A 24,641-nucleotide genomic window follows, 5' to 3' on the forward strand; every position below is an offset into this window, starting at 1 on the left:
AAAAAAAAAAAGTAGCCACCATTTAAAGCTGCAGAAATTTTACTGAAGGCGAGTTATATTTTATTTCATTAAAATATATTTTGAAAACATACTGTGTAAAAGAATTAGGGTTCTCAATAATTTATTATTTACATTAGCAAATGCTGTTTGACTGTTATTCTACAGATAGAAATGAAAAGTCTGCAGAAGGAATTGTACCAACTTCTTCAGGACCACACAAGCCCCATTACAAGGAAACACATCCAAAACACACTCCTCCCCATTTCAATCCTTTCAAATTCACGTTTGCAATCAGATCACAAAGCCCAATGACAGGTCACGCTGGTGAGTGTTGAGCGCTGACAATGAGAGCTGGGAGTTCACAGCACTCCGCAAGAGAGACACCCCAAAGAGGTTTTAACCTTGCACTACTCAGTAGCCAAGATGCTGTAGGGTCCAATCCCACTCTTGCTCCCACTGTCTTAATGCCACTGAAACCAACAGCATTACGTGACAAGGCCTGCACCAGGCCCCCAGGCATATCCCAGAAAGCTAGACAGACTCCTTGAGCCTCACTGGCCCAGGAGAGGGTGTATTTCCTACCACTGTAGACACACTGTAGCTTATCATTTTTTTCAGTCCAAACATGTTATAAATCTCATTGGCTTCCTCCCCATCCTCTAGGGAGAAATATGCATAGGAAATTATCTCTCTGATGTAAACAACTGTAAGCACCATTCACATTTTCTGGTCCACGTGACAAAAGTCATATCCAAGTGCCTGTCATAGCCTTGACCATTCTTAGCAGGGCAGCTCAGCTTTCCCATCAGCTTTCCAGATCTCTGACATCATCCAGGTACCCAAACATTGTGTGCAGTCCATTGCAATGCCAGCTGCTGTCTGCTTTACTCCTGGAAAGAGGGAAAGAGTAGTCATCTCGTCTGGGATTTTATTAAAACCCACGATTAAAAGAAGTAAAGCAGTCAGCTCATGTGTCCTGTAGCCTGGAGGCACTCAATGGTATTTCTGACATCTCATGTAAGGCACCAGTCATCCGGTAGCTGGGCAAAAAGTGACCTGCAAAGCCTCCATTTAGCAACCGCAGAGGGAACTGACAAAATTCAGCTGGTTTGCTTGCCTTCTCGCTTACATAGCATAAAAAGTGTGGTCGAGACATCTGGGGAAGTTTCTGGTGGAATCCTGAAAGAGGAAGCCTCAACTTGCACTGCAAGCCAAGGAGCACGGGTGACAGCACACCACAGCACAAGTCTTAATGGCTGTATCACAGTCGCAGTTGCCACAGACATTGCAGAGATTTCCTCAAGCCCCAGGAAGCCTCTGCTGCCTTGCTTTCATGGAAAACGAGTTTGTTTTCAGCAGCGAAACAGTTACCTCCGTACAAGGTATCTCTGCAAGACACATAGGAAGGCCAGACTCCGAAGCCAGCTTTGTGGTGTACTTGCTGCAACTTCTCTGCTGTTGGTCTTGTCTGCACAGCCATATTCACAGAGCTGCAATGCTGGAGAGAGCAGAGAATTCACCTACGGACGAAGAGGTCGGCTGGATGCTGGCTGACTGCAACGTTGAACAGCCTCAGTCCAGAATATCAGTCTCAAATGGGACCAGGTGGTAGTATGTCAAGTTGGTGACATAAGCTGTTGGATCATCGCTGTCTTCTAGCTCTGAGGTAAAGTCACTCACACTCTCGAACCTAAGGAAAAATCAAAACAAAACAAGAGGCATTAAATCATCAATAATTATTTTAAAAAGTCAAAGGAATCTGAAGAAAAGTACAGGGGGAAAAGAAGGCCAGAATATCTGAAGACTGATCCCTAGAAATTTTGAGAAAAGACATTTGTGAGGAGGTCATTTGGAATAAGGGCTGCAGGCAAGAATGCCTCTGCTGGCATCTCAGGTTAAATTTCTGAGTAAATATAATGCACGGACTTCCTTTACACCTGAGTAGTGTTACTGTGACAGTCTTTCTAATGCTGGTTTGCAGCTTCAGCTTTGTGAAGCTCAGTTTGCAAGGCAGAGATCTAGAGTCCCAACCCTTTTCTGAATGAAATCATCAGGCTCTCTCTCTCTCGGCAGCTTGAAATTCAAACTTACTCTAGAAGTTGTCAGACAAGGTCCATGCAGATCAACCATGAATCATAAAGTTAGTTTCTGTGACATCAGCCTATGTATGGTTCTGCTAATGTGGAGAGACCAGAAATGGCATCTTCTGACACTTACATAAACCCAGATCCAGCACTTACTAAAGAGGGTTGAGATAGAAATGGAAACCATTGCTCTCCATGTCCTTAATTACAAATAGAAGCTGCTTCTTTGTAACCTGTGGAAATGAATGGGCAAAGGAGTTTGCTTTCAGTAAAACAGGATGGCTATTCCTTCTAAAACTGTGCCAAAACACAGCTACCCAGCACACCAGGAAAGCAAGTTCCACATCTCTTTAGACAGCAGTCTTCAGCGGAAGGGACTTACAGGACTCCTCTCCCGTATGACATTGACTCTTCACAGCACTTGTCATGATAATACCTGAACTCATCTCATGACATCTGGTTACCTTGTTGAGTTGAAGGTGGTCTGGATCAAAACCATTATTAATTGATTTTAATTTCCTAGGGTTCCTCTCCTACTAGTGACTGAATGATTTCATGGGATGTAGCCTTTCTTATCAGGCTGTTCTGAGTACCTTTGAAATTAGATGTTTTTGAGTCTAGAAGAGCTTTCACTGTGATATGGGAAAAGCTCCACAGAAAGTACTCAGTACTTATCCCATCCACCTCCTCCTCAACACAGCCACATGTTTATGAATCAACCACAGGACAGTGAGAACCATGGTGCGCACGCAAATCATCTTGTCCTCTCTGATTTTCAAAGCTACTTGTGATGAAGGAAGGAAGCAGCAAGTGAACGCTGGTAAAGCGAGTCATGAAACTGAGGTCCACATTCTTCCATTTTATTCTCAGAGCATTTGGCAGCAACACGAAATGCCTCTGTTCCCACACAAAAGTGGAACAGAAACTGCCTTTGTATCCACACTGAACTTGTGCCGATGAAGTTGAGAGAGTATGAGTCCCTTCTCTCCATTTGGCTTTTGTATGAGGCCAAATGTTTAAGACAAATAGGAAACAATGACTAGAGCGTCTTTCCCACAGAGCCTTGCTGTCCTCCCCATGGCATGAGATTTAGATTTTGATAAGCAGAGGATATCTGAATATAGAGATTCCCAAATTTGGTTTCACTTGCTTTGGTATTTTCCTTCTCACTTCCTACCTCCTGTGTTACAACTCGAATTTCTGCAAACCTCACTCACCACCTCATTCCTCCTGTCATCCAGAAGGCATCAACTTGTTAAAACCTACACTTTCCTCAGCGACACATATTCCAGTTCCAAGAAGGCTGCGATTTCTGCACTAAGAAAACATTTTACTTCTTCTCAGATAGCCTAGCAGTTAAGGGCAAGTCACTTCAGAGCAAGGATTAAATCTCATCTTAGTTCAGGCAAAGGACCTGAAGAACTGTCAAATTTCTTTTTTGTACACTCCCTCTTTACTGTTTTGAAAGAACATACATTCATTCAATACAGAGTGAGAAAACAGAAAATGAAAATTGCACAAGATGGAAAAATAATTTTTAACCTAGCTCTGACTATAGGATGTGTCCCCTTAGGGGACATATTTTCTAACTTTTTTTTTTTTTTAGGCTGGCATACTTCAGCTCTCTGAATAACAGGTAAACAGAGAAAGCTTTAAAATAATTTGGTTTAAAACTGCATCTCACCTTCACATCAACTACTTAAATTCCTGCAGTTAAGTAAGACAATTGTAGATACACTTCTAACTTCAAACTAGGAAGTCCTAAGACTCAGGTATTTCAGAAGATCCAAAGAGGAGTGGTAGGATAAAGAAACAGAAACATCTCCTACTTCCATCTCTCCCCAAAACTCACTTTCTTTGGAAGCATCATGGGTTATTGGATAGCAGTGTCCATACATCCTGGAACGTATGCACATGGACAGCTCTGTCTTTTCCACACTCCTGCCTGCTCATTCTCAACTCTTAATGATGAGGACCACAACTTTTTGAACAGAAAATCGCACATTTTCTCCTGCAGTGTTGTCACCATGCTCTCTACTTACAAGCAAAAAAAAATGACACCAAATGTTTATATGTTCATTCCTCTACTCCCACCAGGCTGTTTGCTTGCCTGCATGTGTGTGAATGTGTGCAGAAGAAATTTGACATAGTTTCCTACAATTATTTCACAGGTGACGTTGTGTTATCTTACAGACCAGCAGCGATCCAGAAACAACAGGTTATAAAACACCAGTGAGGCAGACAGAATGAATGACAAAGCCAGAAGAGGAGGCAAGAAAGCTATTCGTATTCTTCTTTCCTTCTTTTATCAGTTATAGAAAACTAGACTATTACAACGTGAAGACATCCAACCAACAGGTTTTTTCCCAGTATAAAGTTTACAAAATACTAACTCTGCAAACTGTCATGCAATGCGGTCTCCTAATGGCCAAACTGCTGTCCTGGTCTTGCTGTTTGTTCCTCTGAGTACCTTGATAGACAGACACACAGTCCTTCACAAGGGCCTATGCCCTGTGCTGTAAGACAGCCTCCTTCGTTGGTTTAACTCCAGCTAATGCATTAGTGCTACTGCTCACATTCACCAGGAAAAAGTGGGAAATGAGGTATGTAGAAGCTAATACTTCTCATTAACTCACAGGAGTAACCCCGGTGTAAATAAGGTGTGAGACAACAGTCCAACTCCTCTCACCACCTTACATGCAAGCAGTACCTGAACAGAACTCCTTCCATCTAAGACTAAGAAACACAGGGGCAACATTTTCTTTTCCTGACAAGAGTAGGATTTTGCTTTCCTGGAAATATTCTGCATCTAACTTGACCAGCTCCACCTACTTTTGCAATGCCACCCATGAAAGCCTCTCCCAGGGACAACAAAATGCTTATGATGACAGCAGCACTGTCCTGAAAATACACATCTATTACTGGAATGAGTTTGCCAGAAAGGCAGCATGTCCAGCTCCAAAGCCTTTGCTGCCTGCTGCTGGCTGTAAAGACAGAAGTGCAAACAGTCCTCGCAGGGAACAGTTATCTCTCTGTAACAAAATCAGAGTTTGAACGTGCTTATTTACCACCCTTTCTTTGAGGTCTGCAGTGTACTGGAAGAAGTTTACATAAGAGGACTGTTTATGGCACATGGACACCAAACGCACTGGGTTCACCACATTTTGGAATAGTATGGTATACTGGCAACTAAAAAAAAGAGAAAATGATGGAAGCAGAAAGGAAGTACTTCAGAACAACAGAGTAAGCAACTCCAACTTGCAAACACACTAGTTTCTTCCGCAAGAAGTTTCAGCCTTTTCAGCTGATGGGCTGCTTGGTAGGTAGCACTGAGGCAGTCCAACAGCTGACCAGTGCAGCAGGGCCTCAGCAAACAAATGCTACCTGATGAAGATCCAAGTGCTTCTATCCAAAAAATACAAGTTTGCTTCGCAAAATGTCTGATTCAAGCACATCAGCAGCCAAAACCCACATGGAGTTTAATGTTGCTGAAAGGAAAATGTTCCCATTTGAAGATATACAAGTCCACAAGGAATTAACTCTAATTTCAGAATAGAAAACATGGGTCCCATAAATCCAATTTAACAGAGACAAAAAGGGAACTGAATAGGATTCCAAAAGATTTTAAAACTTCCTTTCTGGGCTACTAACCTACACTTAAAGCAACAACACAGAAAACCTTTTCTTTAAAAAATAATAATCAATTTTTACAAAAGAGCTGTTCTACACAAGTGCCATTACTTCCTAACTACTACTTCCCAGCTCCAATATACAGCTACAGGAAGAGCAAATTTAAGGTACCATGCACAACAGACATTTAAAATTTATTAACATCTTCATTTCTGATTTAACTTCCTTCAAGAAGTTAAGATACAAATCCACAAAGCTAGGCTGTTATCCTGGATTTGTTTCTTCTATCACAGTTTATGGAAAAACAAACAGATCATCCAGTTTTTATTGCATTTTAGTATTTAGTATTATATACTGGCTTTAGTGTCTTCTGACTTTCTATATAGGACAAACAATGGGATAACAAGTAGATGACAGCAGTTTCCAAACCCAAACTAGTAAGTTTTGCTTGGTCCAGAGCACATTTTTAAGATCAAGACTGATTTTTTTTTTTAATAAAAACATTTTGAAACAGTAAAAATGGAAAGACTTTTGCTGCCTTTCAGTCATCTGCTCTAATTATTTATCACTCTCAGCACTAAAACAAGATCCACTGTGAACTGTCAACATTAATTTCCAGATGCTGGCCACATAGAATTATCTCCAGTATATCATTTCAACCTCATTAATATAAGCTTATGAGCTTAAATGCTGTTAGCAAGGTCTAGGTTCAAAACAGTAAGTGATAAAACCCTGGTTTTTTTAAAAGTTAATAGAATGGCTTAAAAAAAAATTACAGTGGAGCCAGAGAGACATTTCAGCCCCTGACAAAATCTCATCAAGCTCTAAACTCTTCTGCAGACTGGCAATGATCACATTTTAAATGTGGCAAGACAGAGCCTTGTATTCAAAGATAAAGCCTTTATAAGGCTTTTAGCACTCTGTTTCCATCATTTTGACTGCTCTAATGAAAATGTAGGTCAATGTTTCTCATTAAAAATATTTAAAAGCTTCATTACCTGCAGCTCATTGAAATATCAATCACTTTCCATGACAGAAATTTCTAGGAGCCGATTGCTGTCAGTGCCCATCTGTCAGTAGAGTCACTGACTTTAGACGTACATGAAAACCTTCCTGGTTACTGGTCTCTGACCCCAAAATACCTACATATATTAACAAGCAAAATTTACAAATAAGGCTAATCTAACTTCCCCCCTTCTTAATGAAATACACATTTCACCAACTCAGAGCATGTGGCAGCACCTGAGCAGCTGCTCAGCTTCCTTTTTTCAGGGATGTGTTCCCCTTCCTCTGAGGATGGTGTTTTGCTTCCCAAATATTTGGGATATTTCATCAGTAAGGATTCTTCAGCTTCCAAATCTGGGCTCAAGTCAGTTCCTTCACAGTCACGCAAGAAAGAAAAAGCTCCTCTGTTCTCACCTGTCAGGGTCTCTGTGACAGTCACAGCTTTTATCATACACAGAGGATTGAGCTCCCTGGGGTCAATAATTCTCAGACAGCCATTTTATACATTTTAATGTAAAGAGCTGTGAAGCCTTAGTAACCATGCCCAGTAATCTTTAACCAGTCGGAATGACAACTGCACTAGTCTTGCTCCTATACAGAAAATATTTTGCTGGCAAGGGGGTAGGGGGGAAAGAAACAACCAAAAACTGAGAGTTTATCTGAACCTTGACAGCATGACTCATGGACAAACCACACTTACAAGTGTTCTGCTGAGTCTACGTCCAGGTGCTTCTCTTTTCCATTGGGTATACTGTGGTCGATGACTATTGTTTCAGTGTTTGCTAAACAAAATCCATTTGATCGCATGATTTCTGTCAGGGGAAGAAAGAAAAACAAGATGAGAGTCCAAAAAAAAAAAAAAAAAGGAAGCTGGAAAACAACTGCATATCATACGTAGTTGACATGATTATGAAATGGGATATGCATGTGACACTGAAAATCTGCATAGGAAAGCAGAAACAAAGAGTTTGTTTCACAGCTTCTTACACCTACAAACTGCCAGCACTTAAGTAGTTTTATTCATGTAATCAACTCCTGATACAGAGCATTTGAAGCAAGACACAGTTTCAGTCCCACTAATGGCAGTGGCAAAATCTGCATCATTTTTTAGGAGAATGGCAGCCCATCTATTTAGACACCATCTACCACTTCTCATAATGATATTTTTCCCCGGATAGATTTCCAAGACTTAAACCAGTTAAGCATAAAAGAAAAAAAATAAAAAATAGCCCAAAACAGGAGATAAACAGGAAATTAAAAGTTACCCTCCAAATTAATTTAACCAGCATCTTTAAGTCATGTAAAACAATATCATCTGCTATACTGCCCACAACTCTCCTTACTTGTTTCTTACTGTGTAAGAAGCTCCAGTCCAGAACAGCTAAAATTTACAACTAATTCCACTGACTTACCACCAAGGATAGAGCTTGTAAGTAAGAGTACTATTTGATGTCAATGAGAAGTTAATCCACATCCGTATTACACGGAAAGGTAAACTAGAAAAATCACAAGGATTTTTCTTCTGGTCATGCAATCTTAGATGAAGCTAGGGCCAACACAAAAGGAACATGCTTCTCTATTTAAATCAGCACTGGCTTAAGCAGGATGACTGATCATTTGCTTCAAAGTAAGAGAACTCTTCTGTGTTATCAGCACAGGCAAAATGAAATTCTTCTGTGGCAGAAAATATGGTTAGGAGAAAAGCTATGTACAGGGAATAATGCCTAAGATCTTGCCTCAAAAAGACTAACTTCAACTACACAGTTCAAGTAATGAGCAGGAGAGGAAAGCAGAGAGAGAGAGAAGGGAGGTAATTTTTAAGTGTACATTTGCATATTACTACATAAAGGTAAAGCCAGAACTCAATTCCATATTTTGGGAAAGTAATCTTTGACTTTCAGTCTGTATTTTATTGCAACCCACTTCAGCAGAATATGTTTGGGGTGGTAAAAACACTGAAAAGCAGCAGAATCACCCTTCAGTCATGACTCATCTCGAACCAACATCATAGTGCAGAATAAAATTTACATCATAAATTCAAACTGAGCTTTCATCATAGGACGGGGGCTTTCTCTCTTCCCCATCACCTACCACTCTGAACCAGACCACGTGAGGGGACAGCTTGTTTGTTCAGAGAGCACAAAATGTGTTTGCCTGTTTTTCTGAGTCTGCAGCCACGCAGAATGCTGCACTACGGCCAACATGAATACCGCACAGTTTTTTCCTAGTGTCCTTGACATGACCTAAAAGTTACAGCATTTCATTGCAATGCAAACTGCTTTGGATGTTAACATTTACTGCCATCTACTGACAGCACTTCTAGACACTGAAGCCATTCCCAGTGCGCAACGTTCACATGAGGCAAATAGCAATTTATTATCAGATTTCCGCCTATGTTTTAAAAATTTATTTGCAGCAGCCATTTAAACAATAAAACAAATTACCACATGATGCTTTTGCATAGCTGTATAGGTCTTTCTCCAATCTTCCTCCAATTAATTAGGTATGACTCGACTACGAAAATTAATTTAGGATTAAAACAAAACATGTTATTGTTCAGCTAACATGGTTTCCACGACTCCTCTACACGCAGGCTGGCAGAAGGCCTCCCTGTACTGCTAGCCTGTCCCTCATCCAGACACCCCCTCCCTGTGAATTTAGATTCATCTCCACCACCTTTTCTGTTGTACCCAAGCGTGGCATTCTCAGACATGCACAGTATGTGTGCCCCAAGGGGGTACACACCCTCACAAAAATTAAAGGAAACCTTTCCAAACAACAAAAAAATAAATCAAAAACCAAAACCAAAACAAACAAAACAAAACAAACAATAAAATAAAATAAAACCATCAAGCCACAGCAACAGTGCAGTTTTTGACCAATGCAATTCCAAGTACATCTGTTCTTATGTTTACCTGTTTGCAAAAGGTACAAGGTTTAAAAGTGTGGCTGCTCTCAGTGGCACATTTTTATAGCATATAGTTCAGGGATCCTTCATTTCATAATGGGCAGGTGCTAGGACCCACTTTGCAGCCACTGTTCTCATGGAGCAGCAACATATTCCAGACAAAAATAGTGAATATGCTCTCAATAGCCAACACTGAGAACACATCCAGGTGTTCAGAAGCAAAGCACATCAACCATGTCCAGCCTTTGGAGGATGACTGACGTTAGGAAACACGCACATGAGGAATTTCACCTGTGCTTTCCATATCAACTCAAGACATCATCCGAACCTCCCTACTCTCAGACGGAGCATGAGACATACTTTTTGGCTCCCCTCTCTCATGCCCAGGTAGCCAAACTCACATCACCCCCTCGGCTGTACGACCCCAGGGGCTCTTCTTAACAAGCTCTGTCCTGTCCTGCACTGCAGCCTGCCCCTGGGGGCCCTACAAGAAGGCACCAGCCCAGATGGGCTGGCAAGACCACGCTTTTCACCAAGGCTCTCTGTTACGTGGTACTTTTCTAAATAGTTGTTGGTAGGCTCACAAGCAATTTACCATTTAATTAAAAGAATACTTAACCCATGACTAGTTTGTTTAGAACCAGAGCTCAGGATCAGTTACAAAAAAAAAACAAAAAAAAACACCTACCCAGTTTATGAGATCAGTCCTTTAAACACACTGTTTACATCCTTAGCATGCTGATGCACTGGCTAGTCATTAACTAACATACAGTTAGAACCTACAAAAACTGATGTATTTAGTACTAAACATCTTATGTACCTTGGAGGACTATGCAGCATTTCACTCTTATTTCACACACCAAAAGAAACTCTTCTGGTGACACTAGAACTGCCACCTGGTGGGATAGGTCACAGACTGCAACCTTCAGAGAAGTCTGCAGTTCCCACTAGGCTCAAAGGAAACTTTTCAGTGTAGTAATACAAAACCATGCACGCCGAACATCCACGGACATTTTAACAACAATCAGTAGCAGATTTCAGGGGGATGGACTGAAAGGATGGACAAGTATACAAGTGATACTGGTCTTCAGTCTACCCTCTGGGTTTAGAACCTTGCTGTCTCCAACTGTGACAGGTCACAAAGCACTTTTGCTCCATTTGCTTGTTTAATTCTTTTTTGAAGTCATTTATGCTTTCAATTCCATGATAACCTATGACAATTACTTGCATTCTTTAACCGTGTTCCAGATGAAAGCAACATAATATTATAACCTTTCTTTTGTTTGTCTAAAGCCTGTTATCTGCCAACCTACAATTCTTGTTTGGTGACAAGTACAGGGTAATCAACCTCCTTCCATTCACAGCTTTGTAGGCTTCCATTACATTCCTGCTGTCATGTTTTCTCAAAGTTGAAACATATTTCTTTATTTAACCTTGTTCTTAGAGAAGCTGTTCAATTATTTGAGCCCCTGTCTTTTATTTGTATGTTTTCAAATTTAATTATGTCCTGTCCGAGACAGAGACCAGAATTGAGCACACTGTATTCAAGATGTGGTGGTTCTCCTTCATTCTTCCCTAACAATTCCAAATATTCTCACTGTCTTTTTTGCTAGCCTCTTGGCAGTGAGCTTACATTTTCACAGAACTACATAAAGACCTCAGAATCTCCTTCCTAAGCGTTAACAGCACTATTATATGCGACAATAGTGAGGATTGCCTTTTCCTCATGTTGTTTCTCTGAATTCAGCCTTCAGTTTCACCTGTCATTTTATTGCCTAGTATGTCAAGGTTAATTATATGTTCTATGCTATAAAGCAGATTATGGAGAACTGTCTTTTGAATTGCTGATGGAGAAAGAACAAAGGGAACAGCAAATGCAGTCATTTTCATTCTTTAATTCTTGTCTTGACTGTAGGAAGCAAACAACTCTTACCTGATATTTTGACTGGACTTTGAAAGCTTGGCTGAATTTTATGGACATTGTCATTCTTTAGAACTTGGTCCAAAGGAGACCTCTCGAAGAATGTGAGGACTACTTCAGACCTTGAATACTAAAAAAGAGAGAGAGACGTCCATTATTTTACCAGTAGTTTGCTTTGTTCCTCTTTTCCCTTTCCATCCCACTGCCTGGAGATGTCATCACATGGTTCTGGCACTCAGCACTTCTGCAAGGTGCTCAAATTGTTGCTTCTTTTACAGTTTGGCAAAAACCATTGCTTTCTAATCTGCGTGAGAGTGTGTGTCACCATCAAGGAGGAGTCAAGCCAGGCTAAGTGTGGAACTTGACTTACTCACCTTCCATGGCATGTTTATAATAGTCTTCAGAAGCTTTTCCACTTCATTAAGTCTGGCTTCTATGTCATGGGCTTCTTTTATTGTGATGAGCCCTAGAAACAAAATACACAGATTGTGAGCATAGGCAAAAGCACGTTTTCATGTGTACACACACTTCAGCACCCAAAAGCAGCTGCTCAAGAAGATGTGGAAATACCTCAAATATTATGCCTTCCAGAAATAAGCCTTTTAACCCACACTGATCATAAAATGTGTACCCAAACTAAGGTGGGTGTAGTTACTAGCACAGTCGCAGGCCTGACACAAGTTCAGCTGTTTATGATCACATTTAGGAGCTGCAAGACAAGCAGAAGTAGAACCGCCTACTCCTTCACCCACAGTTTCACTACACAGCATTCCCAGCAATGATAACCAAAATGCCTGTTTTCTTCTTCCCAGAACCATGATTCATCCTTTTTCTGTCAATAAAAATTGAAAGAAAACCCAAAGAAGCCAAAAAATGCAACCCACAGATCAGAGGAAAAGACTAAACATAAGCTACACAAAAGCCTTCGAGAGCACTCCTGTATTTCTCTGAATGCAAACGCCAATGAACAACCCAGTGAAGATTTCTCAGTGCCATGTTCTCCAAGTGCAAAACAACTGTTTGCCTTTTTTTTTTCTTCTCCTTAAATCATTGAATTATCACAGAGCTGCAGGAGGGATTAAAGTGGAATTTTTGCATTCTAGTGTCCTGAATGATGCATTACAATGCTTCTAATTTTGAATTGCTCAATACAGGGATTTTCAAGTGTAATACTGTAGAAATTCCATATTTATAATCTGCAGGGCATATGTACCTTCTGTCTTTCCTGGCAAGCTCAGGGAAATCTAACACAGGTCATATGCACATACAGGAGAAATGAGAAGAAGCCAACCCCAATACCTTACATCCCTCTAACAGCCTGTTTATTTCTGGTCTTTGTAACTCACTTGTTCTAACCTAATTACCATTTTGCTTCTAAATGTGCACAGTTTTTCCAAAGAACAAGATACATATGTGAAATGAAATACCTAAGAGACTACTAAATTCAACAAGATTCACTGGTTTAAACAAAAAGTAAAATATTAAAAAAAAAGGAGCAAAAGAAGACCCAATAAATCAAAACCATCTAAATAAAGAGAGAAAAACATCCAAAAGGCAAGCTGTAAGAAACTACCTCAATATATTAACATTGTAAGCACTAAGCTTTCTAAGTGCAGTCTTCTACATGTATCTCTACCTCTGTATTAAAAGACCAGAAAGAGCTGTCAAATACACAACAATCTGGGGCCAACATTCACAAAATGTTTCCATCTGCATCAGTCCCTGTTGCATTACTGGTGTGACGTGACCACATACAAACTTTCCAGACAAAAAAAGTGTGACTTGGAAACTGTCAGCTCTCCTCAGATTAGAGCGCTAAATAAAACAGATTGTCTCCGGAGCAGCCAGGTTTACTTGGAAGTCTTTCTATTGCTCAATAGTCCCTCATTTTGCCATTTCTGTCAGCGTCACTGCCACTTCTTCCTCCGGGACAGCTCTCTCCCTCTCCTGACTGCAGAGCGGCGCGCACCCACAGGCAAGTAAGCATGGCAGCAGCACATCCTGCTTTGGCTGCTGTATACCACGGTTGAGCAGCTTTGCATGGGAACTCTCTGAAAGGCTGTAAACACAAATTAACTCATCTGCATGGGTCCGCCGACTGCGTATTAGCAGGGCTGTGCTTGACGCCTCAGAGCTGAATTGCAGACCAGCACCCTTCATCTTCCTAACTGCTGGGTGTGAGCGGGCCTGGGTGGATCTGTGTCGCCCCTTCACAAGTATGTTCCCATTCCACATCTGATGGAAGCTCAAACCTTGCAAAAATAAAGAAATCATCCTCCCTAAAAAGGGCTGCCAACTGCCCCACAGCTCAGGAGCCCGCGTGTGGTGTTTGAACCATGCTGTCGCCCTGCCACAGCCCACGTCAGATAGAACCGAGGGACACAGGCCCCCTCGCCACCGACCCACCGGGGATGTGCTCTCAAATCTACCCTTGTCCTCAAAGCCTTCCTCAAATAAGCACTTGTTGGTGAAATTAGTATTTTGCCAGAAAGAGGGATGCTTTGAAACAAATGAAGATACTCATCAAATCAAGAGCAGCCAAAATAAAAAGAGAGAGAGGAAAAAGATGAAAAAGTCCACCTCACCAACAACACTGCACATTCCTACTCAGAGGGAAACCAGCCAAGCAGTGAGATTTTCTCTCATTAGTAATCAGGCGAAGCATCTGCAGCTCCGCACAGCCTTTTTAAGCTTCAGCGAGGGAAGTCGGACAAGACCGGCAGCCTGTGGCACTCTCACAGCTCACCCAGTAGGAGGTTTTACAGCTTCTTGCCCTCACCAGGGATTTCCAGCCCCTGTGTACTCCTTGCTCGAGCTGTTGGAGACACACCAGGCATGCAAACCCACGGAAACTGGCACGGCCGACTTTTAACATCTGACACAATAAGAGCTGTTTCTTACTGCCACTTTTACTAATATCAAAACCAAAAGGCAGACAGCGTAGGAAGGAGAGCAAGTGATACATCTGCCTGGACAGATGCCTGTGTGTGTGCTTAATGACTACGGATGCACAGCTCTGTTGTGTAAAGCTGCTGACCTTACACGATCAGTCGCAGGCAAGCAAGCTTGGCAGGGCTACAACTTTCCTTTCCATACGTCTGCAGACCAAGCGCACAGAAACCACTTGACTTGCTATATATATATATATCGAGCCCTGTAATTTCTTCTGCAACAGCTACCAAGTTTTACAAGGCCCTCATTTATCATAATTCTAAAAGGCTCTGTTTTTAAGAGTTAACAGATGCCCTCGTGGCTTTCAGTTCGTCATGGGCTGCGATCCCACACCCTGAGGGATTGCTTACAGCCCAACATCTGCACTACCCTGAGCAAGACACTGCCTGCCCATGCAGCCAGCAGGGACGGAGGCCTCAATCCCTCCTTTTGCTCCCTTCCAGCGCTCACTGAATGCTTGCTGTCATCAGCCACAACATACATGTGCCTGGGTAACAACACCGTGGTTTCCCAAGGTGAAGTCTCCAGCAGCAGCGCTGGTTCAAGGTGCTTTCACCCTCCCCTGCAACTCATTTCCTCTCCCGTGCTGCTGCGACACACCGCTGCCTCTGCTTTGCCAGCACAATTAGGGGAATGCCTTGAACCAGCCCTGTCAAAGACTTCACCTCAGGAAATCCCGGCCTGCGCAGGAGAAGTAAGAGCCTGCAGGCCAGGATACCTGCTGTAAGCTACCTTCTCCTCCAGGCACCACACAGCCAGCTCGAGCAGGAATTGGGATTCGTGTAAAGAAAGGTCACAGAATTGCACCCAAGATTTCCGTCTCTACCCCTCACTAACAGCTTGCTTATGCACAGCAGGTGCCCTTTGAGGGAGGCTTTCTCCCCTGACTGCCTTCTTTTTTCCATTCTGAAGCTTTGACAAGGCAAAGACAAAAAAAAAAGGCCAGAGACTGGTCTAGGATCTCCAGACGCTGGAAACGTCTGAACAAACAGACACGACGCATGTGCTGGCCTTCATAGACAGTCCAGCACCTCCAGCACTTGTTACTCCTGACACGAACGCACCACAAGCTGGATGCATCTGGAGCATGCTGCACTCACTGCACACACACTGGCCACGTAAGCAGCATCCATACGGCAGCTACAGCACGTCCTGATGCCTTTGTCTCTCTGCCCATGGAGCTCAAAGACGTGCCTATCTTTCCATCAGGGGCTTTCTGACCCCGAGAACCTTTCTTCAGGCAGCTTGCCCTGAAATAAAGAGAAAACATTAATAAAGCTACCAGTAGCCTGGAACCAGTTGTGTTTTCTTCCACTTGTTCAGTCATGCAACAGAGCTGAGCTGAAAGCTAGGAAATCTCTTAGTGAGGTCATGGTGAAACACTGTTCTCATGCCTTTCCCTCTGCCCTGGCTGCTGTCTGACTGCTAATTGAAAACATGCGCAAACTCCTCCCAGGAAAACTTTGCTCTCTGTCTTGTTACCCATACTGTGCTTGGACAATTAACTATCATTTCAAGTGATTTAAATACTATAAACACCTATGTTTATAGGGCTTGAGGTAAATTGGAGCCCTACTGGCTCCTTTTTATTTTCTTTAAACCACAAAGCCTTTTGCTGCCAAACACCACAAACCTCTAAGATTTTTTTTCACCCTGCACACAAGGGAGCCCACACGCTGGGTCACAGGAGGGACAATACAGGCACACTGTGTGACCAAGGGTGGCACTTGCCTGTACCTGGGGTATTTGGTTTTAGCAGCATTCTGCTGTGCACACAACCCCTGTAACTAGCAAGCTGATTTTAAGGGAGGAGACAATCACTTCGACATCTCCACTGCCCCTTTCCTGATCAAGAACCCCAAGCAGAGTCCTGAAGACAGGGTGAACAGGATTTGCCCAGTTTGAGACCACGCACACGTAACAACAACACACCTCTGGGAAAACACAGCACAAACAGCAGCTCGAGCCTGCAGCATCCTTCCTGCTCAGGGACCCTGGTGCCAGAGCAGCTGCAGGAGACTCAGGGATCAAGCATGCAGCTGTGTCCCTGGCACGCTGGGTCACGGCGTGGGAGAGAGGCCCGGAGCTGAAAATGAGCAGGAAACGAGTTCAGCTGAGGAGGAGAGCGTACTGGGAGCCAGCTGAAGATGTCAACACACAAGTCTGTCCTATTACTGCCATATGAGCCACCAAACCTGCAACTAATGATATTTTGACAGCCATATCTAACACACTGCATAGCTTGTAATGAAATCACGATGTGGTCCTGACAGCTGATGCCCATGATGACTGCTTTGTCTCAACAGTCCTCTAGTGCCTTCCAAGGAAGAGTGAGTTCATGCCTAAATGAAATCTGTCTCATACGCCATCCCTCAACGATGACACAAAGTCATCTGTTTGTCTGGAGACGTGTTGCTGTGTACAAGTTGCTAGGTACGTGATCTCAAACTGCGGGCAAACCCTGTCCCTCCTGGCTGAAGGACTCCACCTGAGGCTTTTGGTCAGGAAAGGAGCAAAGAATGTCCAAGAGATCTCCTACTTTCTCAAAATTAGTTCAACAGGTAAAGGAGACCGAGCAAGAACAGAGGCCAAGGTGCACTGTGTGAAGATGTGTGCAAGATGGAATGATGATACTACAAATGCTATGTATTTCAGTATCTAAATGAAGATTAAAACCTTGCACTGAGCCCTTCTCACCCAATCCCCTCTCAGTCCCCTGCAGGAAAAACTGCAGAACAGATATCAAAGTGAAAAAAGGAGTAGAAGATAAATAGAGGCAGAAGTCTTACTGTGTTTTGCTAAATCCACACTTCAATAAAGATGTATGGCCTATAGGTGCTGATCCTGAGCCCACCCTTATCTCTTTGCACAAGTCAATGAGCGGCAATTAGGGATCCCAGATCTTTAGGGAAGATGCATAAGCTGTCTTGCACAGATGACTGCTACTCCGCTAGGAAGATAGGAAAAAGCTCGTTTCACACAACTTTTCAATAATTCTGCAGAAATAACACCACAGGAATCCCTTCAGTCCAAAGACTTGATAAGACCCAGAGAAGGGCAGATAATTAGGGACAATCAGGGATATCAGCTCTCCAATTACCAGAGACCAGGATAGCCACTTTTCTGTTCTCTGCTGGTTATTTATGATGTCTTCTGGGGCATCTGGTTCTCATCACGATGGACAGGATCCCAGAGCTAGCTGTGGCTCTAGTCTTAGTCCAGCAGCACTGGCAGCTCCTCTTTGATGCCTCTTCCCTAATTCTTCTGCACCCCGCTCTTGAGGCGGTCACACTTGCCCCTTCCCCTCATTAGGAAATCCATCCATCTCATATGACAAGAGTCACTGCAGTCTCTAAAGCCTTTACAAAAGGTTTTCTATTCATGGAATATCACTGACATGATACATCTTGGTGGCATTGCTCAGGGAGCAGGGAAAAGGACATGACGGAGTTCAAAAGAGGGGTGCAGGGGACTGTATGTTTGCAGTTTGTTGCACATTTGCTGCTCTTTTTAACCTGGATTGCTGAGGAACAAAATAGGGACGGTGTTTTTGAGAGAGATGGTTTCACAAAATGCAAGTAAGCCACTCCATGCTTTTATAAGTCTTACTAGGTAGCAATAAGCATATTGAAGACGTTGATATAAATCTGCTAGACACTGAAAGACAGAGCTTTCAAAACCCTGCCTGCACTGTGTGCTTTTAGCTCTAACGCTGAGCACTTCTTTGGTAATTCATACATAGCAGGTGTGAAAATAAGGATGGCACGAAGTACTATTCAAACAACTGTCTGACTGAAATCAATCCTCAAGATCACTTGAGGACCCTGGCACACCCAAGCAGCCCTGCAAAGCACAGGAGGCGAGCTAAAAGCTGAGAAGTCCAGACCTCCAGCTGACGGATTTTCCACACGTGTTATTAGATATGGGGAAACGGCACCTCCCAGTGACAGAGCTCAGCACAGACCTTCCCCGCAGAGCTCCCTGCCTCGATGCTTGATGAGCCACAAGAAACAAGATGTCAAAGGAGCACAAGATGAAAGCGAACAGAGCAGTCAAAGCCTGATGAAAAATGCAAGCTCCTACAACCATTTTTAGTGCCAGCTCCTTATCAGGTGAGAACTGTGATGAGCAAACAACCTCATTTCCATTCCTTTCCACCAAAATCCTCCCAGACACATTGCCCGGTTGCCTCAGTCCACCACAAAAAGGGAACTTGTGCCTAGCTGTGTTACAACACAGCAAGCTTCATTTATCTCCATCATTACCGATGAACCATGAAATTCGGCTAATAAAAAAAAACAAACGCAGAAGCCCCAAACTTAATTTCAGTCATAGAGCACTGCTAGAGCCTGATAACCGAGAGCTGCATCCTTTGTCTGCCAGACAGAAGCTCTGAGCAAGCTCCACTAATGAACTGTTGACAATGTCAACAATGAAAAGAGCACAATAGATGCAGTGTATTTATCTGTATTGTCACAGCACCGAAACAGCTGCCGTCTGTGGAAACCACTGTGCTGTTTGTGTAGAGCTCCCTCTTTGCATAAATCACCCTCCCAGACAGTCTCGTAAACAACAACTGCACAACGCAGCATATAGAAAATTGTATGTTACAAACACAACATTTACAGCGAAAAGCCTGGGCAGACAAAGTCCCTGGGACAAGTCCTTCGAACCGCAGCCCTGGAGGAGCTCCCCATGTGCTTCCTGGTGCACAGCCACTCTGACACAGAAAACAGCTGATCATCTGCTTCCCACATGAGGCAACCGAGTCGCAGGGCAGGCACGAGCCTCAGAGCTAGAGCTCAGCGTTAGTCACCCGGGAAGGACTGCCCGCGGGCTGCTACGGATGACGAGTGAACTCCTCTGTGCTACGAGGCGAGATACAGGCGCAAAGTTTCCATGGGAAGCCTCCACGGCTGCTGGACAGCTTGTACGGTTGGACAAAGGTTGAGTGCCAGCACAGCAGAAGATAACCGAGAAGTTCTGGAGAGCTTTTCCAGGTAAACACCGTTGGCAGCAGTCTGGTGAAGGTGAAGAAGCAAAGGGAGTGCAGCTCGAGGGAAACAAGCGGAGAAGCAGATACAATAACAAAAAGGAGAGCAAGGGAAAAAAGGCCACAGCAGAGCAGAATGAGTCAGAGGAGGGATGGAAAGAAGAAAGGGGAGGGAATGAGCACTTTGGAAAGGAAGTCCATCTAGGAAGAAAAAAAAATGTGTAAGACTGAAGAGCATTTCTGACTTGACAGCATGGAGTATCAGAGCAGCACCAGGCACGGGACGAACAGCCACGTTGGAAGAGCATCTGAGCTTCTGTCCTGATCACGAAAGCAACAGAGCAGTGGTATGGGGCAGCACAGTCCCAGCAGAGCAGGCCTGCCAGAAAACACCCTGCCACTCCAAGGGCAAACCAAACCCAAGCTTTGAAAGGTTGCTAATGAGCTCGCCCTGGTTTGGCACCCAAGGGTCTGGTCCTGCCCACACTGAAGTCCAAGGCAGGTGGATGACTGCCTAGACGTTGGATCAGGTTCCAGGATAAATCTTAACCAAGAAACCTTAGAAGTAATAGGTAGAGAAAACAGAAGGGAAAATAAAGAAGTGTTTTTCCAGATTTATACTTCACTTCCAGCACCTATTGGGTCTGTTGCAACTACTTCTAAATCACCAATATAAAGTCAGCTCCTAAGTCCAGGGGCTGTCTTTCTCATAAAGAGATTTAAATACTAAAGTTGTTTATTCTGCATACAGAAAGGAACAGACAGATTAGTAACATCAAGAGTGAACTAGCCTGTGTTTGTCTGTGATCCTCTTTGTGCATTTGCCTACAGCAAGGGATGGGCACGGTTCAGACACAAATAAGATACTAGCAAGTTACTGGTAACATCACAGTGAATCACATTTAGTCACCCTGCAGGTATGCACACATCTAACCTTGTTTACTAGCTCACTAGTAAGATGCCTCGTGCTGTTGAACGTCCTTGGCCCTCAGCATCATAACACGCTCCAGATGCACACATGGAGCGCGCTGTGCCATGTGCTGTTATTAGTTATCAAAGACAAGACCAGACTATGTGTATGCCATGCTCCCCCACGGGTACCTCCTCTTTTCTCATGCCAAAGCAAGGGTGAGACGCACAGCGAACGCGGAAAGCAGGGCCTCCCATCCCCTCCTCTGGAACCGCAAAGCGCCCTGCGGGTCTGGGAAGTACGGGGAGGGAGAGATTGTGGAGGGCAGGGCAAGGGGGCAGGGGAGGAGAAATGGAAGGAGGAGGCAGTTTGCTCTGTTTGCTCTGGCTGAGCAAGAAAAGGAGCACACCGCTGCTCAGTGTTAGCCGTTTGCTGAAACCAGCAATAACGGTGACAACCAACTCTTCCTAAAATTGCTCACATTAAAAAAAAAAAATATATAAATTCTTCCTAAAAGAAGTCAGTAACATCAAATAGCTCAACCTTGCACTCCTCAAACACATCCCTAAACTGTAACATACCACAGCATGACCGAGCTGCAGGATAATTCTAGTTCTTTTAATGGTCCTTAAGCAAATCTGTAGGAGGACTGGATTCTTTCAATGCAATGCAAATTTGGTTTGCAACATTTAACCACTTCCTCCAGATAAAAGGCACAGCTAATATTCAGCTTCTTTCAGAAAGCCTAAGATAAACACACAAACAAACACACATACATATGCATATACATCTGTATGCATATAAAAAACACACACACAGTTCTATATGACTGAACGCTAACACACACAAGGCTGTATCTTTGTCAGGTGTTTTTGCTGGGTTAAATACTTTGAGCTTTACTGTGTGCAGCAGGACCTCAGCTTTTAAACAGGACATTTAGAAACCGTGCTTACCCCAGAAGTTTTCTCAAGACCGGACACGCTCCACGCAACCTGTACTTAGAGCCAAATCTTTGCATCAGTGTCACTCAGTCAAATGAGATTTTTATGTTTCAGCTTCATGAAGTTACACAAGGCTGTGGCCACTGTTTAAAATGCCGGCATGATGAAGTGTTCTCTATGCAGAGAAACACACTTGGCAAAGTAATTTTCTTCAGCACAGGAGCAGCTTAATTTTAAAGAGTATTACTGAAAGTGTGAGGCGCGCCGTGATTGCTTACAAACTATTCTGGATTTTGATTCCATCTCTGCTGCAGAGTTAACCTCCACCTCCTCACCAAGCCGAATAGATCACGATCTGCTTACATTTGCCTTCAATTTTTCAAATCCTGGCCTGATGCTTTTGCTCATTCCAGATCTGACAGGGGCTGGTACGTCTGTTCCCAAGATAAGGGCAAGCAGAGGTTGCTGGCTCTGGGTCTCAGGCAAGATCTGAGGATGCTCACTCTCTCCCAGCCGTTCATGGACCAACAGTGTGTGTTACCTGGCCCTGTCGAGCACAACCAGTGCAAGCACTGACTGTAACCCCCCCTGGCTGCACCTGCCCCGATGATACCCCGGGGATGCGCGAACCCAGCTCAGCGCTTTACAAAAGCCTCGCTGCGCTTCCAGGCTGTTGCAGGAGGCGCTGAGGGACGAATTCAGCGAGGGGCCGGTGTCCGGGACCCCCAGGGACCGATCCTGCCTGCCCCCAGCTCCCCATCGGGGCCAGGGGCTCCGGGGCCCGGCCCCCATCCCCGGCGCCCGCCGCCTGCAGAGGGCACCCGGCCCCCGCGAGTGGCGGCGGTGCCCGGCCGGGAGGCGACACCACGGCCCCGGGATGCCACCGGCACCGGGGGGGGGGGGGACACGACCCGGCCGGGGGGGGCCCTCTGGGGCTGCCTTGCCGCTCCCAGCCCGCTGAGGCCCGGCGATAAAAGCAGGCAGCCCCCGGCCGCAAAGCAAACGGAGGGCACCCCCCCAGGCTGACAAGCCGGTGCGGCCGGGGCTGAGCGGGGGGAGCCCCCCCGGGGCCGCTCCTCCTGCTGCCGAAACGGGAAGGGAGAAGGAAAATGGCTCGGGCTGCTGCTGCTGAGGCTGCCCTGCTCTGCACAAAGTTATGGCAGGAATTGCGCTCGCTCCCGGAGACGCGAGAGTCCACTGCCAAGCGCCGCTGACGGCCTCTTTTTTTCCTTTTTTCTTTTTTTTCCCTTTTTTTTCCCTTTTTCCTTTTTTTTCTTTTTCTTTCCCTTTTTTTCTTTTTTTTTTTCTTTTTTTTTTTTCTTTTTTACCTTTTTCCCGTCCCCTTGCTAACAGGCCCGGGGGGGGGGTCCCCCCTTAGCCCCTCTCCCCGCAACACCCCCGGGAAAGCTCCGGGGTGCCAGCAGAGACCCGGCGCCCACCTCCCCGGGGGTGGGGGGGGGGGGGGGGGGGGGTGCTGCACATTTACAGCCACAAAACCACCCCTAAAAACAACCCAACCGAGACGAGCACAGCCCGGGGCGAGCTGCCGACCGCAGAGTGCCGCTCCCCCGCCCCGTCCCGTCCCCTCGCCCCCCTCGGGGGGGAGCCCCCCGCCGCCACCATCCCGGGGCAGGCAGCGGCTGAGGGCTGGGGGGACGGGACCCCCTCTGCGTCCCCTCCCAAACCTTGTAGCAGCGGGGAGCGGGACAGCTCGGGCCGGTCCTCGGGGAAGGAGTCGAGGAGGCGCTTGAAGAGGCGCCCCAGGTCGGAGTAGCTGCGGTGCAGGTAGAGGACGTTGCGGTCCGACCACTCGGTGCGGATCTCGTAAAACTCCTCCTCGTCGCCCCGCCGGCTGATGACGAGCCGCCGGATGCCGTTCACCCAGCAGCCCCGCACGTACATGTTCACCAGCGAGGTGCCCTCGAACACGGCCGAGGCCATCCCGCCGCCGGCGGACGGCGAAGCGCGGCGCCCCGCCCGCAGCGCCCCACTTAAGGGGAGGAGGAGGAGGAGGAGGAGGAGGAGGAGGAGGACGGGGAGGAGGAGGAGGAGGAGGAGGAGGAGGACGAGGGGGGGTGCCACCCGCCGCACCCCCGGGGCGGAGGAGCAGGGCGGCCCGGCCCCTTCTTCCCCGCCGCCGCCAGGGGGGGAGGCTCCAGGCAGGGGAGGGAGCGGGGCTGCGGCCCCCCAAGTCCCCCCGACCCCCCTCTAAGCCCCCCCCAACCCCCCCCCAGACCCCCGCTCCCCCTCCGCCCTGCCGCCCCCGAAGGCCCCGCGGAGGGCGGCGGGATCCTCCTCTTCCTCCTCGGGACGGTTTCGCAGACGCCGCAGACGTGATGAGGAATTTATTTTTCCCCTCCCAGTGACCCTAGAAGTCTTTTTTTCTTGTTTTTCCTCTCTCTCTCTTTTTTTTTTTTTTTTTCCAAACTTCCAGGCCAGCTGAGGAAGGAAGGGATTGGGGAATAGCTTGCGCCGCCTCCAGCTGCTGCATGCGAGCCTGCGGGCACCCAGCGCCCCGCAGGGCACCCCTGCGCCGTGGGGAGCCCGAAAGGAGACATCCCTGGGGAAAGGGAGGCCCGTGACACGGAGAAAGGCAGCAAGGACTCTTGGTAGCCCCACGAGCCGACGTCCCCACGGGAGACCCAGCTGTGTTGCACGTGATGGGGAAGCCCACCCTTGCGCATGGGTTCCCTCCTTCCAGCGTGCCCCCAAGCAGTGCGTTAACGCACCCCGGGGGTACCCGCTGGGCCGTACAGCAAGGGAATGTGGGGGGAGATAACTGGGTGCCTGAAAATGCCTGGAAGCTGCAAAAAAAAGACGTACACATTTCTGGCGGTGCGTCATCGGGATGGGCCTCTGCGTGCGGGGCCTCCGGCAGGGAGCACCCTGCGGGACAGGGGCTCCCGGAGAGGTGGGCACCGTGGAAAGTCTCATATGTGAAGAACGCAAACAACAGAGCCCTGCTTCTCCAAACAGAGACGCACGTGCCTGCTCACCCCAGCCTCGCTCCGCAGCACCTGCAGCCATTTCTGAAGCGAAATCTGAAGCTGTAAAACCAGGACTCGAGGTGTCGAAGCGGATGCTGCGGCGCTCAGGAGCGACTCCTGCCAAGCTGCCTGCACCGAGACCAGCGCTGGGCCCCCCCGAGCTGCGCTACAAAACCAGACAAAGCAAACAACCTGGGGGCACATGCTTTGCAAGCCCAGCTGCATCCCCCTGCGTGTCGTGAAGTGTGTGGCACAGGCCCACCCACTTCACCTTGGCTCACCACAAAAGGGTTTTCGCAGCCCTGTAGGG

At 46.0% G+C, this 24,641-nt stretch overlaps 1 protein-coding gene across 1 annotated transcript; it reads right to left on the reverse strand.

Annotated features, from left to right (window-relative positions):
* Window positions 1–37: 37 nt before the first annotated feature.
* PXDC1 (PX domain containing 1) lies at window positions 38–23,367 on the reverse strand. The gene is made up of 5 exons (XM_048050204.2): window positions 23,030–23,367; window positions 11,923–12,014; window positions 11,561–11,678; window positions 7,420–7,531; window positions 38–1,690 (listed from the first exon to the last, which is right to left on the reverse strand). Exons 1-5 carry the CDS (start codon window positions 23,283–23,285, stop codon window positions 1,573–1,575), a joined length of 696 nt encoding a protein of 231 aa, XP_047906161.1. The 5' UTR covers window positions 23,286–23,367; the 3' UTR covers window positions 38–1,572.
* Between the last annotated feature and the right edge of the window lie 1,274 nt (window positions 23,368–24,641).

The sequence above is a fragment of the Anser cygnoides genome, chromosome 2, assembly GCF_040182565.1.
Source record: "Anser cygnoides isolate HZ-2024a breed goose chromosome 2, Taihu_goose_T2T_genome, whole genome shotgun sequence".
NCBI lineage: Eukaryota > Metazoa > Chordata > Aves > Anseriformes > Anatidae > Anser > Anser cygnoides.

Coding starts and splice junctions, on each gene's coding strand:
- PXDC1 (XM_048050204.2), bottom strand. CDS start 23,285: ATGGCCTCGGCCGTGTTCGAGGGCACCTCGCTGGTGAACATGTACGTG. Junction 11,679..11,922: donor TTATAAACATGCCATGGAAG/GTGAGTAAGTCA, acceptor TCTCTTTTTTAG/TATTCAAGGTCTGAAGTAGT. Junction 1,691..7,419: donor GTAGACTCAGCAGAACACTT/GTAAGTGTGGTT, acceptor ATTTTTCCTTAG/GTTCGAGAGTGTGAGTGACT.